General features: G+C 37.3%; 1 protein-coding gene across 8 annotated transcripts in view; it reads right to left on the reverse strand.

The window, feature by feature from the left end:
- The window catches only part of SBNO1 (strawberry notch homolog 1), an 82,477-nt gene that overhangs the window by 34,773 nt on the left and 28,192 nt on the right, over positions 1-19,512 (reverse strand). Inside the window, exons 2-6 of one of the 8 annotated variants that reach the window (XM_056821870.1) lie at positions 19,225-19,289; positions 16,578-16,638; positions 8,275-8,406; positions 7,503-7,607; positions 6,216-6,528 (exon numbers count right to left, since the gene is read on the reverse strand). In XM_056821870.1, the coding sequence (XP_056677848.1) occupies positions 6,216-6,528; positions 7,503-7,607; positions 8,275-8,406 (550 nt within the window). In that variant the 5' untranslated portion in view covers positions 16,578-16,638; positions 19,225-19,289. Of the gene's footprint in view, positions 1-6,215; positions 6,529-7,502; positions 7,608-8,274; positions 8,407-16,577; positions 16,639-19,224; positions 19,390-19,512 lie in introns of those variants that run through there. The other 7 variants (XM_007489923.3, XM_056821869.1, XM_056821873.1 and 4 more) reach the window with 7 other exon arrangements.

Consider the following 19,512-nt stretch of genomic DNA (forward strand, 5'->3'; position numbering starts at 1 on the left):
TATAAAAACTCAGAAAAGAACTTTATGAAAAACTAGAATATATATATAAATGATAGTTTTATTTTGAGACACCACAAACCCAGTGTTATCACCAAAGTGGAATCATCCTTACCTGAATTGATGGCATTTATTACCTTTGGAGACAAAACAATTATTTCTAGAAGCAAAAATTCAATTTGGGACCCCCCCCCCCCCACTTCCCTCCCCAGACGTAAGATTTAAACAATTCTGTGCCTGATGCTGAAGGGTGGTCTTGCTGTCTTTTTACCCTATAGTAAGAATAGCCTGACAAGTAGATGGGATGCAGAAATCACATAAATATCATCATTAGTCTAAGGCAGCATGGCATCATTGATAAAGAGGTGGCCTTGGAGACAGTAAGACAGGAGTACAAGCTGTACCTCTGACATACACACAAAAAGCTACATGGCCCTGGATAAGACATTCAAATTCTCAGTGTTCTATCCAAGTAGTATCAAACTCAAATAGAAAAAGGGGAGGGGAGGGGAGAGGCCCCACTCATAGTACTGAAGGATCTCTATGGGCTGAATGTTGACTTAGTTTTAAAATGTAGTGTTATCTATTTTTTCTTACATTTTTTAACTTAGTTTGTAATTTCCCGAATACATTTGCACCATACTCTAGAGTGGTTTGGGCACAGTAGGTAGCCTATGGGTAGCATGTTAAGATACCTATATATTCTACAAACCCTTCTAAAACTCTCAAGTTGCAGAGAAGGCAACCTTCATTGGTAAAAGGCAGTTAACACACACAAAATGACCTCCAAACCTGAAAGCACAATAGAAATGTTAGCTATTATTGTTATTATTTCTATGATAATAAAATCACAGGACTAGTCTCCATCACTAGGTTAAATGACAAGTCAGAAAAATGAGGATCAGAAAGCTTGATTCTCCTCCCTTGTCCCCTTAATTCCCCCATGGGAAGAAAACCAGGGAACCCTGAGAAGCCTAGATTCCAGTGACAGGGAAGCCTATTATTTATCCTTTGTACCAGAGTCAAATCATAGAAAAAATGACAAGTGAAACACCACACAATAACATATAAAGGGGTTAGCTGGCAAAGGCCATATCTCCAGGTTACTATTTACAAGAGTTTCTTTCTCTACCCAAGATCTGGAAATCAGTGACACCATCAGAGGACAGCACAGTGACTTCTTAAATTGGTAAGAAAAAATAGAAGGGAAAAAAGCTAATCTAATTCAAAGATATGCAAATTAATGTTGCTTAGGGTGGTTGACAGGGATGCTACATAACATTTTAGTCATCTGTAAAGTAAGTAAAAAAGAAAGGATGCATTGTTTAGGGATATTTTATTTGGAGTTGGAATTTATATTGGCTCTATTGGAACAGTTTGGAGCTGGTAACAACTCCCTGTTAAAAAGAATCATCTCTAATCTGATATATTTACCAATTACTATAAACCAACAATTTTGGCAACATGCTAGTCCTACTTTGTTTTTCTCACTCAACTAAACACTTGGTGTTGGGAAGGAGCAAATGAGTATACCAAGTATACCAAGTATACTGCCCCATAGGGTTCAGGTATTTTAAGCACTAAAGAGACAAAGAGAAAACGGTTACAGCAAAACCTATGATTGTTTCAAAAGTGAGTCTTATAGGGACAGTTAGGTGGTTCAGTGGATAGCGCTAAGCCTGGAAACAGGAGGTCAAATCTGGCCTCAGACACAGCCTAGCTGTGTGACCCTGGGTAAGTCACTTAAAACCCCATTAACCTACCCAGTACTGCTCATCTAACTTGGAATTAATACTTGGTATTAATTCTAAGACAGAAGGATGCAATAGTTAATGTTAAAAAGTTGTGTTTAGAGGGGCAGATACACTCATAGAATGAGAAGATGGTAACTGAACTATGCCTTCAAGATCAGGTAGAAGGCAGGATTTCAACAGATGGAAAGAGAAAGAATGTAGGGCATTCATGGCAGAAAGAACAAGGAGAGGCAAGAATAAAAATGTTCTATAGTCTATTCAAAGACAAATGGTAGGCAGAATGACCTGAATGAAATATACAGTTTTTATGTGAGAAAATAGTGCTAGAGACTGGCACTTGAAACTTGAATACTATTTCCTATCAGTGTGACAGAGGACAGAATTATCTCAGAGCCTCCATTTCCTCATCTGTAATCAAGGGTCTGGAATTGATGGTTTCTAAATTCTTTATCTATGATACTATGAAGAAGCCTTGATAAATGACAAAATTTATAAGGCACTGAGTGCACTGGGACAGAATCAAAATACCAAGGTTTTTAAGCCTAAATGATAGAATGATGGTATCCTGACAGAGAAGTGAGAAGTTGGAAGTTTTAATCTAGTTCTATATACACTGCCTCTAAGATATCAGAAACGGACATAATATAAAAGACAGCTGACACTGTACCAAAAAAAAAAATAATTTCACTGAAAAAATGAGGAAAAATAGGAGGGAAAAGAATTCTAGAGAATGCCAAGATAAGAAGTCAGCAAAATCACACACAGTTCTCTTTTTAATTTCTAATTTAGTGTTTTCCCATTTTAGCAAAAATAAGACCTCTTATATAGATGACCATACCACTTACTTTCTTTTTTAAAAACCCTTACTATAGAATCTTAGATACTGTGTATTGGTTCCAAGGTAAAAGAGCAATTAGAGCTAGGCAATGGGGGTTAAGTGACTGGCCCCAGGTCATACAGCTAGTTAGTGTCTGAGGCCAGATTTGAACCAAGGACCTCCCACTTCTAGGTCTGGCTCTCAATCCATTGAGCCACCCAGCTGCCCTTATTGACTTTGTAGGCCCTTTTCTTACCAGTCTTTTTTTCCTGCCAAAATTGCTTCAGTAAGCATGAGATTAGTGACTCTTAGCTTTCTAAACTAGCACTCCAAAACTCAATGTTTTTTAATTTTCTCACCATAGATCAACATGCAAAAAGCCTATATTCTCATTTTTTAAATTGGGGGAAGAGAAAACCACACCACAAAAACCCAGTTACAATCAATACTGGATTATCCACAAGTGAGTTATATATGTGCCTAAGGAACCATTCCCCTTCTGCCTTGCTTCTCTTGTGTGCTTCCTAGATCAATCACGTCCATGATCCTATCTATATATTCAGTGAGAACACCTAAAGACTTCCATATAACTCTTATTCCCAGGGGAAAAGCATAGGAAAAAAAAAGATCCTCAGAATTCAAAATGGTAATGAAGAGGTTGGCAATTCTAATTAGCAATGCTCTCCTTAATACAAATATTGTACTGTTTGTATAGTTTGAGGCAACTAGATTACAAGTTCATTGAAGGAAGAAGTCAATCTTTTACCTCAAGTGGCTCCAAATGATCCCAAATAATCTAACATAGTAAATTCATTTTCATAGTGAATTAGTAATTTCATTTATTCATTTGTTTATTTTATGAGCCCTTACCTTCATCTCAGAATCACTACTATGTACTGGTTCTAAGGCAGAAGAGCAGTAAGGACTAGGCAATGGGGGTTAAGTGACTTGCCCAGGGTCACACAGCTAGGAAGGGTATGAGGCCAGATTTGAACCTAGGACCTCCCATCTTTAGGACTGGCTCTCAACCCGCTGAGCCACCCAGCTGCCTCAGTGAATTAGTAATTTAATCAATTCCCTACCTCTTCTTATAGTATTATCCCCTTGTCCCATAACCATCAGCACAACTAAAAGCCCAGGTCCTGAAGGCTACTGTGGGGAACAAATAAAGACCTCTTCCTACGCCTAGTCATAAAATATAGAGGTCATCAAAACAGTAAAAAATTTAATGTCAGTAGACATTACTATTTCCCCTAAAATAGCTATCATGTTTCTTGAACAGAACTGGATAGTTGTTTTTTTTTTTGCCTAAAGACTTTATTTGACTTCAACATTATCTTCTATGAACATAATGTTGCATAATGTTGGTTTAAGGTTTGGTTACATTTATTCATTTTAATAAAAATATTCTAAATATATTCATTTATACCTCAAATCATTATTATTTGGCGGGGATAATTGGTAAAAAGTCACATTTTAAAACTTAGAAAGCACATATGCCTTTATCTTGAATCAAGTGACTGTGGTACAACCCAGTGACAGCTTCCTTAACATGCACATAAGTGAATAAAGAATAAAAATCAATTTCTAAAGTTGCAAATCAAATGATATAACAATCTTGTAACTTCTTTCCTTTCTGTCACTTTTCTCTTCTATCCCCTCTACAACTTTCCTAAACTAGCTCAAGTGAAAAGAATGAATTCCTTTCCAAAACAGATCCATCCATTTATCTATCCATCAAAAACACATTTATCAAGCATTATAGATGTTTAAGTACTGTGCTAAGCAGGGGAGATACAAAACTTAGATTTGTTATAGTCTGGATAGGTTTAAATAGTTTCTGTCTTCATGGATCTTAGAGTTTAGGAAAGTCACAGATGGTTGAATATAATCTTTTTTTTTAACCTTTACCTTTTTTTCCCTTGAAGATTTTAATTAATTAATTTAGAATATTTTTCTATGAGGGGGCAGCTGGGTAGCTCAATGGACTGAGAGTCAGGCCTAGAGACAGGAGGTCCTAGGTTCAAATCAGGCCTCAGACACTTCTCAGCTGTATGGTTACAAGATTCGTGTTCTTTCACTGCCCTCCCAATGATATCTTAACACAGATATTGTTCATTTAGAAAGCATTCATATTTGTCATAAGTTTGAAGACTAAGCCAATGACCCTACCATAGCTCTAAATGGAATTATAGTATTGTGAAGCTAAGACACAACATAATGGACTGGCTAATCCTGTTTTCCTCTAATAGCCACCTCCTTAATCTTACACAGCATAATTGGACTCACAAAATAATTTGAAGTATGACTATAACCTTAAAAATACAACTACAAAAGCAGTATCAATATAGACAAGAGGTAATGTGCTTTGCCTAACAGATGAATTCTTTTTATCATCAAAATAAAAAGATAAACTATCTTAAAAGCACTACAGAAACTAACGAAACTGTGGTGAATTCTTTTACAACGATAATCTCTCTCCTAAAATTTCAATTTTTGATTAGATTTTCTTAGAAGAAACATCCTAACTCTTATATATAATCAGCACCAATACCATGGGTAATGTATTCATTTGAGAAAGTCAATTAAAAAATATTTTAAAGAGTATTATATCTGTGGAAAAAAGTTTGAAATTAATTACATTTTTTGTAGTACATACATAACTGAAAGTCTTCTGGAGCTATATCCATATTTTTGCTTTTACTGTTCCAGTTGCCTTAAACCCCTCTTTGTATCTGCCCATAGTCCATGTCTTCCCTTACCACTTCAATTAAAAGGAGAAACTGACTGATTGATGTTATCCAAGTAGGGAATAGATTTGCTTTTGAAGATAACAATCTCCTTGTCACAGAAGGTCTTCAAGAAAAGGCAATATATTGACCACTTGTTCTCAATGGATAGGATTCAAGGTTGAGTACAAGTTGGACCAGATGATCCCTTTGGTCCCATTTCAACTCATTCTAGGAAAGGCTCTTTTCCTCATGAATAGCAACATCTTACATTGACATAGTAAACCATGATGGGTGAGTATTTCAAGTATTATTAACTACATTTTATAAACAGGAAAGAGGTTAAAAAAGGTCAAATGAGTTGTCACAAAGGTAATAAGTTTTAGAGCTGGCACTGGAAACTAGATTCCTTGATCCAAATCTAAGCTCTTCTTCCATACTACTCCTTAAATGAAATGTCCTACGATTTTCCCAGGGAAGAGTAATCTCTCCTTCCTGTGAATACTTTGTACTTCTTACTGCACTTTTCATACTTTACCTTTGATTGCAGTTAAATGTACACTTATTCCCCACTAAAGGGGAAATTCCTTTCCTCTTTAGTCCCTAGAAACAAGAGACCATGTTGCTGGGTAATTTTTTCAAAAATCCCCCAAAATAATGAGCATAGGGCTTTATACCTAAGTAAGGGTTCAATAAAAGGTTGTTGAATGAATATCCTGGTGATAGCATTTTAAATATTAGATATTTTAGAGCAAAGCTTTAAATTATATATTCCGTATACAATAAACCAATTCATGTAGTTAAAAACTTCCCCATGTCCAACTTTTAATATTCGACTATACAACTCAAAAAAACCTGATATTTTAAATTTCTCTTTTCCTGGAAAATAAAGTTATTAGTGAATATGAGAAGACTTACTGGCTGCTGTTGCCACTGGCTGAGCAATGTTAGCTGGCGGCTTCAGTTTCATGAGTTCATTAAGACTATTATTTTTCAGCAGATCTTTCAGCTGCATCTGGTCCTTTGAAGGTGTAGAGGTCAAGGCATTACGGACTGCTGGTGCTGAAACTGAAGGCCGTGTGTTTGTGCTAGTCTGGATAATTTTTGTTAAAGTTATTGTTTGCCTTGTAGTCGTTACTGGTGTGGTTTTAGTCATTACAATTGTGGTTCCCAAAGTTGGAAGCTGATTTATCTGATTAAGCACAAAAGTTGTAGTAGATGGTGGTTGTGGCTATGAAAAAAAAACAACAAGTAATATCAATGACATCAGGTTGCTAGTTTAATATGTCTCTGATACAAATGTTATATGATTTGAAATTCTGCAGGCTGTTTTAATTGCCAGGTCCCTGACAACTTCTGGTTCATTTTTCTTAATTTCTCTAGTCCACAATTGGTTTCATCTACAAAGTAAGTTGGGATTGGATGACTTTTTGCTCCCTGGATCACTATTAGTGATATATTATCACTCCCCTGGATCACAATGAATTCACCTGCATAATATAAATGCTTAGTGTGCAGAACCTGGGAAATTGAAAACAAAACTGCATATCACAAGAGGGTGCCTTAGTGAATAAACATAATTCATTAGCAACTAAGTTATCATTTTGAATTCAGCATGAAACCATGTAATCATAGGATTTGGAGGAGAGGGAATTAATCAGTTGTTGGTGTAAGGGTTAAATTTTACAATCTGACTACCTCTCCTCTTTAAACAATTGAATGGGCATTTTCTTGAAAGTAATAATAGCAACTACACCTCTATTTTCTCGAACAATTTTGTTATATTTCAATTATCATCTTTAAAAAAAAAATGACAGGAAGGTTTCAATGATTTTTCACAACAAATTAAAATCCTATATTTTCATTATCAGATACCCACCCAGTCCAATGACTATGTTACTAGCCTTTGGTTAATATGTGCTTTATGAGATTTTGTTTTAAAATATATCAGAGGAAATTTAAAAAGCAAACTCGGGAATGCTTAAAGTTTAAATAACAGTTTCTCTTTGTGCATTGTCTTAATAATAAAACTGAAGGCCCTATCTTCAGTTCTGAAGGGAACTATAGAATAGTTTTGGGAACCTCACTGACATGTTCAACAGAAGTTACATTTCTGTGAGGAAATCAATCCAATTCTGTTTACCCCCTTTTTTTCTGGAACCCTAAACCCTCATACTATCATACACAATTCTAAATCATTCTTACCCTAACATTTAATAGTGCTGGAGTAGATACAGTCTCTGGTTCTTGTTTAACAGGAACTGTTGCCTCAGTGTCCAAGCCTAGTTCTAATGCACTAAGTGGCACTGACTGGAGAGACAGAGAGAGAGGAGAAAAGAAAAGTGCGTGTGCAGTAGACAAAAGATAGAGAAAGAATGAGTGCAAGTTTTGGAATTGTTGAGGTTGCTTATAATTTTCCAAAATTAAAAAAAATCTTACTTTTAAACTGAAAACCAAGTCCTTAACTAAAACGATATATCACAAAGGAAAAAAAAATTCACTATCTTATAATAAAGCCTTTTATTTCCAATACAGCTGGGATCTCAATGAGATCTTAGATCAGCATGGAGAACATGATGAACTTTGAAAGGCAAAAAAATCTTTCCAAATAGCTGCTTTGAATATCAATTTTATAATCTTAGATTGCTTATAGAAAAAAATGCACATATGAATCATAAATATAAGTTGCTAAAAAGAGAACATATACAACGACATTATAGGGATCAACAATCTATTAAATGGATCTTACTAAAGTCTAAACATTTATTTTGTTCTTAAAAATGTAACAGCATGTACTAACAGAAATAATAGAATTCTTGAAAGAATAAGGATACACAGAAATTATTTAAGATGCAACTTAAGATTTGAAGTTCAAAATCTAAAGAATTCCTTCTGCATGTAAACCTCAAAAAACATATCTTAAATTTAGGAAAGGAAACATTAACAAAATTCATGAAATTTTGGAGAATTATCTTACCTGCTGAACAGGTGGAGTGGGTGTTGGGGTTGCAAGGCCTGGATCTCCACTATCAATATCAAAAAGATCATTTGGACTAATTCCACTTTCACTCAAAGCAGCAAGCAACAAGTCTTGTCCTGGCTCCACCATCTTTAGAAAAAAAAGTAAAAACCATGAACATAAGTAACTTTGTTTTTTTAATTTTATTATTCTTTTTAGCATAACAGATTTTTTTGAAGATGTATTTCTACAGGAATCATCAAACCTTTAAGAAGTACTACAGAGTATCCAGAGTATCACATGCTGGGGAGACAGAGAAGGAACAGACCCATGTGTGGCACTGAGTACTCATGAGGATAAGATGTCTAAGGGCTTACAAGAGAAAAATGAGAAAGGGGGTTTCCTACCATTAACCAACAAAAGGTATTAAACAACTACAACAACCCCTTAAACAAACACACACACATACACAAAACCAACCAACCAAAAAAATTTCCCCAAAACAAAAAAACACAATTTGGGGGAAGAGAATGAAAGAAGTCAAGTGTCAGGACCACATTCCACTGCATAGATTTTATTGAGAACTAGCAAGTCTCAATTCTCTCCCCACTAGTCTCTCTTTCTGCCCTCTCAGAACTAAGAGTAGCTACTGGGCTCCTGAACCACATTCCCCACCAAGGATGGGCAAAAAAAACACTCAGTCATATTGACATAGGCAAAGGTACTAAAATACTGTCAGGGGGAAGAATTGTTTGATTGGCCTAGCCCCAGAAGGCAGAACAAGAAACAATTGGGAGACAATGTTAAGAGGCAAATTTAGGTTTACTATGAGGAAAAATTTCCAAACAAATAGAGCTACTTAAAAAAGCTGAATGGGGTTTCCCCCTAGTAGAGGTTATCAGGTCAAGACTAAATGTAAATAACCTACTTGCCAGTTATTTCAATCAAATCAACCTTCTTTGCTGTTTTTTACAGATACTAAATGGTCCTTGTCCCCACACCTTTCTTTCTATGAGCTGTCCTCCATGCCTAGGATAGGCTATATAGTTTTGAAGCACTTAACAATGTAGTAACAGGAAAATCATAGAACACTTACTATATGGGGAGCCAAAGATTATACAGTTTAATTTTAGGTTGTGGCATGTATTCCTTAGGACACAGAAACAGTAGAGATGGTAGCTAAAGACATTAAAGAAGGGTATTTAATAAGTGTGAAAAATGCCAACTCTCAAAGACTGAACAGGTGCTCACTGTTAAAGAAAAAAGGAAGGAATGATCTGAAAGAATAAACTAGGGGAGCAAGGTGTCACAGAAGACAAGGAACAAATGGGAGGGTAAAAAAAAAATGCACTCCACCTCTGAGAATCCTTTCCCATTTCACCCCAGTTACCTTCCTTGTTCCTGAGAACCTATATTTATTTTACATATTTACATTAGTATAGTGTCTCCTTAGATAGAAAGCAATCAAGGTCTGGAGGGTAAGGACTAGCCTGGTGCCCTGGGAGCCTGACACACAGAATTCTACAAAAAAATACTTTAGGCATAGAAGAGATTCCTTCAGATGCAGGTTGACTAGATTAAGAATCTTGACCTGGGGCAAGTCAAAGTGACAAAATGTAGGTAGAACTGGGATCTAACCTCTAAATGATATTTAGTATTTCCTTGAATGCCAGGCTTCTAATCTGTGGGAAGTTTGTCCATACTCTTCTATGAAGCATACCTAGGGAGTCCCCCCCTGTAATGTAAGAGGAAGATACAAGGACAGTGCTACTTCTTCCATCTCTTGCTTTCAATATATAATTAGCCTACTTCTTCCAGTCATAGATTTCTTAGAAGTCATGTTGGTAGTAAGTTTCATCCTGTTTGCACCTTTTCCATTACTGAATAATTACCTAAATTAATGAGGACAGTTAGGTGGCAGAGTGGATGGATAAAGTGCCAGGCTTCATCTTTCTGAGTTCAAATCTGGCCTCAGACACTTACTAGATGTGACCGTGGAAATTCACTTAACCCTGATTGCCTCAGTTTCCTCATCTGTAGAATGAGCTAGAAAAGGCAAAGGCAAACTACTTTAGGATCTTTGCCAGGAAAATCCCATGTGTTATGAAGAGTCAAGACAAGACTTAAACAATACGCTGAAAAACTAAACAACAAAAACCTAAATTAATTTCCTAATAACTTCTTAACAATGCCTTGGACATGATGTGATATTCAGATTTGTAGCCAACAGTGTGGCCAGAAGAATACTGGTCTAAAAAAAAAAAAAAAACCAAACCTCTTTTGCCTCTTCACCCAAGGAAAAAATCCTATTGCCTTTTGACCCTCTTTTAAACTTAGGCAATCTGTTTTCATCCCACAAATCTATTTCACTACAATATGTCTTCTCTTTGCCAATGTCCACATAGAACAAGAGTTTTTATCCTCACCTTGAATCTTTTCTTTAATCCCCATCACTCCATGCTCATTATTTTAAAAAAAAAAAGGCTTAATTTACGGTTCCTCTGAGAAGTATTTCTAAGACATAAACCTTCCCCATTCATCTGGTTTACATCCTTTTAAGTAATTTTGTTTCCAATTTATTATAGCTTGGGAGTAGGTCATGTAGGTCAAAGGCATACAAGGAATTATTCAGAAGAGACTTTCAGAAACGTAGGTCAATCCTCTTCTTTTACAGAAGGAACAGTCCCAGAAGGTTAAGTAACTTGGTCAAGGCTACACAGATAACAAAGTAACAGCACAGGTTTTTGGACTCAAGTGCCACAAGTTCCACTCCATCAGAATGATGCTCAGCAAATATTTTTTGAGTCAAAGGAGAAAGGTTCTCTGTGTGAGTTGAAGAGATCTGGCTTTGAGTCTTGCTTTTGACATTGACTAGTGGTATGTCCATGTGTTAATCTCTGAACCTCAATTTACTCATTTGCAACATGAAAATGACATCTACAGTAATTCCTTTATAGGACTACTTTAGGAGGCTCAAATAAGAAAGTTATATACACAAAGCTAAATAGACACTAGATAAAAGTTAGCCATCATTATTAGGTAACCAGTAATACTTGGTAATCTTTCTTATAAGAATGTTGTCTTTAATCAGTGTGGTTTTTCTGACAAAAACTTTTACCTCCCTTTCTTCATCAGAGCATGTTGTTTACTACTACCTTGATGGAAGTTCCTTTTTAGAATTTTCAAACCTTTGAAAGACTTTGTCAAATTGAGGGAAGAGTGATATGAGAGGCAGGCACAAGTGTCAATCTGACCAAGTTAAGGGTAGAACATAGTTTCTGAGATTCCAAGAAAGAACTCTCACACTCTTGTCTCTCTAGTTTTGTTTTTGTCTTCCAAGGTACAGGTCCACTTTTCCAATCGCCATCTCAACATGCCCAGGGCAGACTTGAACATGAGAAGATCTAATTGGTTAACTTCACCATCACCTATCTATGTGGCAGAGATCCAGAAATATTGGTCTCATTCATTAAACCACTGCCATTAATCATAGGGAATCAGATTCTGACCATATATTTTAGTCACATCCAATTTGGCCATGGTGGATTCTTCAACAGTTTCAAATAACTGCTCACAATTTCACAAGCATTTAGAAATAATCTTCAAAACTCCATGTATACAATATCAATTTATAATTCCCCTTTAAGGCAGAAAAGGTGGCAGCTTTCTTTGCCAAATATGGGGCGGAGTGGAGTGTGAGGAGATAAAAAAAGTAGTCATACCTTGTCAGAAAAGGGTAGGTGATTGACAGGAGACAGGCTGTAAGAAGTGGATGGGGTTGAGAAGGCCAACTATTTACTTTGAAATAAATGGGTAAATCTATATAGGAAGATCTCATGGCTTAATAGAAACTGTCATGCAAAGATATTAATTGCTCCTATAGAAATGAAAATGTAACTACACATTATGCATGACTTAATGGAATTTGTGTACATAATCCAAAGGAACAAATTTGTGCTATATTGTACCTCACAGAATCATAATCTGAACCAACACTCAAGAGATCATTTGTTCAGGAGTCCTTATTCTTTTTTGTGTCATGCCCTGCCCCTTTCCCCTTTTGGTAGTCTTATTGAAGCTGCCATGCCTCAGATATTTGTTTTGAAATTCATAATTGAAGGTGGAAAGGAAGAAAATCAAAATCTGCCCATAAGATGTTAGGAACCTTTTAGAAAACACAAGACTAAAGAGAAGGGACTATCAGTGTAGGTGAACCTATGGCATGCATGCTGGAGGGAGCCTGCTCCCTTTCCCCTCTCCACCTGGGCCCCAGGACATTTGTCACATCATCCACCCCTCTGCCCAGCAGCCCATGGGAGCACTTCCTCCTCTGTCAGGGGTAAGGCAGGAGGGCTCACATTAGGCACAAGGGTTGCAGTTTGGGCACTCTGTCTCTCAAAGGTTCACCATCACTGGACGAAATGGTAAGGAAATAGGATAAAGGAAGAGACAATTTATTTTAAATAAAAAAGAAAAAGTGGGGAAAAAACAGGAGGTAGTTGTAAGGCACAACAGGATCCATTCAAGTTCTTTTTATTTCAAGTTCTTTTTTATTTATTTATAAAGAAAAATTGATCGTAATTGACAGCTTCCAACATTAAGGTTTCCTGGAGACTTAAGCCAAAAGTTGTTCAAAGAACTTGTCCAATAGGCAAGCTACTTCATCAAAGCCAAGGATCCCATGTTCTGCGAATCCAATCATTATGCCACCCCATCCCCATAAACCTCATCAATATTAATACAAACACTTAATGGATGGCATGATAGCTGGGTTTTATTAGGTATTAGAAATCATATTTATTTGGCAAAGACAAAATTATAAACATTGTATTTCATGCTCATTACTACACTAAGAGACAAACAGGCATGGGTCGGGTTACAATTATCACTGGAGGAATACCCACATCAATTAGATCATAGATAAGCTCAAAGTACAAATGATTCTCAGATCCTACTCTTAGGTTGTTACAGAGTTCACTCAGAACCTCAAATATCAAGAAATATTATGCAAAAAATCTTCATCTACATAATGAAATCTAGGCAGCCTTTCCCTTCTAGTGGTGCATAATCAAAGTGAAAAAAAGAGATAGACAACCTGCATAGTCAATGTATAATAAATATTATGCTAAATGCATACATAAATGAAACGAGGCATGAACTCCAGCTCTTGGGTGGCAAATTGCTGGTAGCAAATCAACAAACCAAATCCTTGACACTGAAGTGATTTAAATGATATTCCTGCCTACTCCCAAACCATTTCAAAATCTATGGTCAGAAAGGCTTTAGAGATACAACAGCAATATTTTAAAGATCTAGCAAATGAGGTTTTCCTAATTAGGTGACATTAATGTTTAATGAAGCAACAAAAATGTTTATTCAAATATCCATTCTGTTTTCAGTTACTATTTCTTATTCTTTTAAGAATAGGATATGGTTAAGAGAAGGGGGAGGGGCAGAAAGGCTGGCAATCGGCCTACAGTTCAAATACTAGTTATGCAGCTCTCTCCATATCATCCATAGAACAGGTACAATTGGAATTTCTTTCAAATTAAAACTAGTAAGTTATTGCACAAAAGCAGCACAAAACATTGTTACACACACAATAATGGTAAGTTGAGCAGAAGAGTGTCACTGTGTGTGCCCAAAGGAATATATGGATTGTCATATTTCATAATTGTGAGTATTGTATAAAATAGTGACCAAAATGGTTCAGGCTTTTGTCGTGACTTGTGACTCCTGCCCCAACAAGAGAGCTTAGTTTTAATAACCACGAATATCTTCAGAACTATACACTCTTATATGGAGCAAATGAATACAACATAATAAATGCCAGTACTCTTAATAACTGACTGATACACTTGAAAAACTTTTAAAGTATAGGGCCATTTGGTAAATTCACCAAGGATAATTCCCAAAATAACAAGAATTTCAGGAGACAATTTGTCTGAATTTAAAAAAAAAATTTTTTTGGTTGGTTTCTTGTCCCAGAAAATGGTTCAAAGTAATAGGGCTTTGCTGCTTGGTTTCAATTAATTCAAGTTAAAGAATTATCCTATAGAAAAAATGTATTCCTAGGTCCCTATTTATATAAGTATTAACCCATTAAAAGTAATTTTGCTACAAAATATATTTATAAATTTGGAGTTGCAGAGCAAGGATATATGACAATGGAAAAGAGGCAAAGTGATGTCATTTTCAGGGAAGGCAACAGGCTTTTTTTGAGCACGTTTTAAATCACTTCTCACACATCAAGGAAAATGGTGAAAAATAAAAACTCCATTAGCACAAACTCCTAAAAACTTGTCAGTTTTCAACTACCGTATATTAAAGCATTTGTTTAAAAATAATTTGTAAAAACTTCTTTAACTGCAGTGATGAGTTTAAACAAGTCAAACAATGAAGGTATTTTGATGTCCTCAGTCTATTTCAACAAAAAAAGTGTTAAATTACTGCTTCATGCACTATGGATGTACCAAAAACAAAAAATGTAATGGGTATAAGTGGTCTTAGGTCATAATCAAAATATCAATACCTGAAATATCACTAACAAATTTTCACAACCTTTTAATGGAAAATGGAGAGCAATGATTCACTATACACAATGAATACAACAATCTCATTCATTTAAGTCACTGGTTTCAATTTCTTCCCTATCTACTACCAAAGTGAAGAAGTAGAAAAATCTTAGTTTTTCATTTTACTTCTTCCACTATCTTTATTTCCTTTAGCAAAGATGTCATGAAGCAGTAAAAGAAACCTTAAAAAGGGAAGAAAAAGAAATAAAGGACTTTATTGACCTGATGATAGTCCCTGAGTATTGGAGAATTGAGTATACTCTCTATATCAAGTACTGGAACCTTTCAATAGAAATCAACTAAAAATGCATAGATTCAATACCCCCCCCAAAGTTATGAAATACCCTCAGTATGGAATATCCAGTTATTAATCATAACTGAAAATGAAAAATCATTATACAAAGATATATTATACAATTTCTATTCTTATCAAATGAAAAAATACAGGTAAAGTACTTTGGAAACCTCTGAGATATATAAAATTAGCTATTATTATCACTCATAACCCTACAGTGAAATGTGTCAAAAGAACAAGAATATGGTTCTCTTTGTGGTGATCCGTCACATCTCTATATTTCTAGATAGGCACAATGCTTACTACTGCAGGTTTTCATAGCCTCTTTTATATCTGTCTTGGGTTGATATAAAATGTGAGAGGAGACTAAAAACTAAGATTTTGTTCATCTTCTCCTTTCCATATTACTTTCATATTAATTTTTAGACTACATATTGTAACATATACCACTTGTTAGTAACTTAAAACAAACTTTAATCTAGGTTTTATACAATGTAATCATTGACTTAAATGTCTGAAATAATGAAGTGAACCTCAATGATGTAATGATGTATCCAGTATATCATTAATCATTAGAGCCCACTTTAGAGAAAACTGATGCAGAAATCCTTAAATAAGCAGTAATCATCACTTAGTCAAGCACCAAAGCAAAAACTCTTTAATAAACCAATATCAGACACTTAAAAAATCTAAAAAAAACCCAAGCATATAATACACTACAATGCTCATAATCTTGCTCTGTAGACACAGAAAAAATGTCATGTCAGTATGGTTAAGAATCCTACCAAGGGGGGGAATAAGGTGGCTCACTACACTTGAGAGTCAAATCTAGAGACAGAAGTCCAAATCTTACTTCAGAAACTTCTTAGTTGTGTGACCCTGGGCAAGTCACTTAACCAGAAATTGCCTAACCCTTACAGCTCTTTTTTTGTCTTGGAACCCAGACTTAGTATAGATTTTAAGATGGAAGATAAGGGTAAAAAAAAAAAAGATTCTATGGAGGACTTATCATGGTATATTATTTCATATGCTTATAATTTAGTTAATTTACTCAATTATTAAAAACTTACTATGAGTGATAGCTCTTTAGAGGCAGCAGAAGAAAGTTAAAATATAAATATTTACCTATCCCTTACCTAAAATGGGAAAGCAATCTGTCTAATAATCTCTTTACTTCCTCAAATTTTAACTACCTCAAGGGAGTAGCTGTACTATAAAGTATTCCTACACTTAAAATGTGTGCTCTTGGCAAAACTTTTATGTCCAAGTGAATAAAGTATGTAGTTTCAGAATTTTAAATATTGTAATTACTAATGTGAAAAAAATTATGAAATAGGAATTAAGCAAGATTTTAAAAATATTTCTATATTTGGGAACCCAAGACACTTCTCTTTCTCTATCATGCATTCATTAAACAAGACATACCGATAAAAAAAATCTGAAAATCTTACCCTGCCCAAAATTTAATTCCTTTCAATAGTGTTAACCCCTTTTTTCTTCCTACATGAAAACCTGTATTAGTAAAAGAAAAAAAAAATGCTCTCCTGAAATCAAATCAGCAGATGTTCAGATAATTGTATATGCACCCAATCAGTATCTAAATAAAGGCTTTAAGGGATCTTAATTTAAGTTGCATATATTTGACCATTAGTTAAAAAAGAAATAAATAAATTTTGAGTAAAATTAGTAGTACCCCTCCCCCACAAATGGGTTCATTTAAAAACACCTCCCTCCAGAATGAATGAATCCAGGGAGTTTTGGTTTAGAAATTCTTGTATTATTTTCTTCCTTTACACAGAACTAAAGTCAAATGAAGAAATAATTTTTGTAATTGTAATTGCAATTACTAAGAAAATCATAATGAAGAAAATAATTAAAAAAGAAAAAGATAATTGTAACTGCATAGTTAAAAAAAATGCCATCAACATCAAATTCTTAAAGAAGGAGATATAGAATCAATACTGTGTATTGGTTCCAAGGCAGAAGAGAGGCAAAGGCTAGGCAATGGGGGTTAAAGTGACTTTCCCAAGATGATAGCCTAGGGAAATGTCTGAGATGAAATTTGAACCCAGGCCTGGCTCTCGATTCACTGAGCCATCTAGCTGCCCCCCAACCCCACTTTAACTTGGTTCTCTCTCTACCTTTCCAATGTTCTTATATCTACCAAACCAGTAACACTGATCTCTTTATGGTTTCTTGCATTAAAACAAACACACACAAACTTCTAGCACTCTAGGTACTGACTGTCCTCCATTCCTGGGAACTCTAGCTCCTAGCTTCCTTCAAGTCCCAGCTAAAATGCTACCCTTCTTTGATGAGAAGCCTTCCCCCCTTCCTTGTGTTTGTACATTTGTCTTACCATTAGATTGAGTTCCTTAAGAGCAAATTCTTTTATTTTATTCCTGCCTTTCTTTGTATCCCCAGGGCTTCACACAGTTTCTATGGCATATACCAGGTGGTTGCCAATTTTGCCTCTCCAGATCACATATTTAAATTAAAATGGTGGATTTTCTTTCCTTGCTTTTGTTCCATTAGAGTCGTGAAAAAGTACAGGGCAAAGACGATTTCTCAAAGTTTTGGGGCAAAACAAAACTACAGAATGGGAGAAATTTCCCAATTTTGTATATTCTTCTAAAGAAAGACAATTTATAAGTTTCCCAAGTGAAACTTTGAATAAATATTTATTGCCTGTACAAAAATGGTTGATCTTTGGGAAACCCAGTTTTTGACAACTGATGAAAAAGTTCTACTCAGGTTCATAGCTTAAGAGCATTGTAGGATTGCTTATACTAGACCTAGATAGGTCTGCTATCAGTGCTAGACATTCTGGATCCTTTAGGCTCACTTCTGGAAACTCCATCTTCAATACTAAATGTTTCGACCTCGGGAATTTTTAAACACTTGGCCACAGAGAACTTGCTAATAATCAACTTTTAAAGGTCAGTGGGGCTAGTTTTCTAACCTTCCCCCAACAACACGTGTTCAGCACAAACTTCCGGGTGCAGTTACAATTGGCTGCGGAATTCAACGGCCAAAAACCTAGCTTCCTTTGACCCTGTTTTCTTTCCCTTTCATTTTGCCAAATTATTCTTCCCTAACCAAGCATACCCCCCCCCAAATAAGACTCTCACATTTAAAAATAAGGTTCCTCTCCTAAAAATTCTCTAGAATAGAACCAAGTGAGAGACTGCAAACATTCCCAGCTGAAGCACAAAGCAGAGATGCAAGGGGGAGGAGCTGAAAGCCCGGGTCAGAAGAGAAACAATCACAAGGGTTTCTAGACACCGGAGGGTCCTCAGCTGTAGAGACGCAGCCAAAGCCACTCCCCCCCCACAGGAGCCCATAGATGGGGAAGTTTCGGTACCTAGTGAGAGACACTCTAAGAGGTAGCACATTGCCGGGCGCCTACCTCCGGGCCTGTCCTCCAAGAGGCCAGCGCAGTTGTTACCCACACCCGGACCCTCAAGGTTTTTTTTGTTTTGTGGTTTTTTTTTTTGCGGGGGGGGGGTTGGAGGAGAAAGGGATGCCTCCCCACTCCAGGACAGCCCCTCTCGGGCTGTCTCGGGCAGGATATCCCCCATGTGCTGAGGATCCCCCTCTGACACTCCCGCCTAGGAGACAGAAAGGAGGCACCGGCTCTGAGAAGGAATTCGTGCAAACCCTCTTTCCTACCCCTCCAGGCCTTTCCCCGCGGAAGGAGGGTGTCTCCGATACCGACCTCCCCCTTCACCAGGGCCAGAACAGCGATAAGAACACCCCAAGAGCCGGGAGAGGAGAAGTCAAGTCCCTAACCTCCCTGGTAGCGCGGTCCCGAGGGCCCAGTGCAGGGAACGCGGGCCTGCGCTCCTCCTGGCCGTGCCTCAGTTTCTTCTTATGCATGGCTGTTCCCTCGGGCCGGAGGCGAGAAGACGCCTCCCAGCGCGGCTAGTAAGAGAGCGAGGCCGGGGAGGGCCGGGTGGCCGGAGCCGGAGCCAGCTGCTCTGGTCCCGGCATCAGGCCCGGGGCCCCTCAGGAACCGCAGTCGCCGTCGAGGGCTGGGGGGAGGGGAGCGCAGGGAAGGCTGTCTGGGGAAGGGAGCTGAGGCCCGTGGGCACTCACCTTTTCCTCAGGATCCGGCGAGCCGGTGGCGTCGCGAAAGCAGCTAGGGCTCGGAGGCGGCGAGGCTGCAGGAGCGGAGGCGGCGGCGTCGGCGGCTGCGTCCGGCTCTGCCTACCTCCCCGCCGCCATCTTGACGCCCCTCCTCCTCCTCCCCCCTCCCCCCGGCACCACCGCCCCCCCCTTGCCGTCCCGCCCGCCCCGCGAGGGGTGAGGAGGGGCAGGAAGGGGGCGCGAGCGCGCCGACGCAAGGCAACGTGACTTCCGATGAGGCCTCCGCCCACCCGCCTC

Source organism: Monodelphis domestica, chromosome 3, assembly GCF_027887165.1.
Source record: "Monodelphis domestica isolate mMonDom1 chromosome 3, mMonDom1.pri, whole genome shotgun sequence".
Classification (NCBI taxonomy): Eukaryota; Metazoa; Chordata; class Mammalia; order Didelphimorphia; family Didelphidae; genus Monodelphis; species Monodelphis domestica.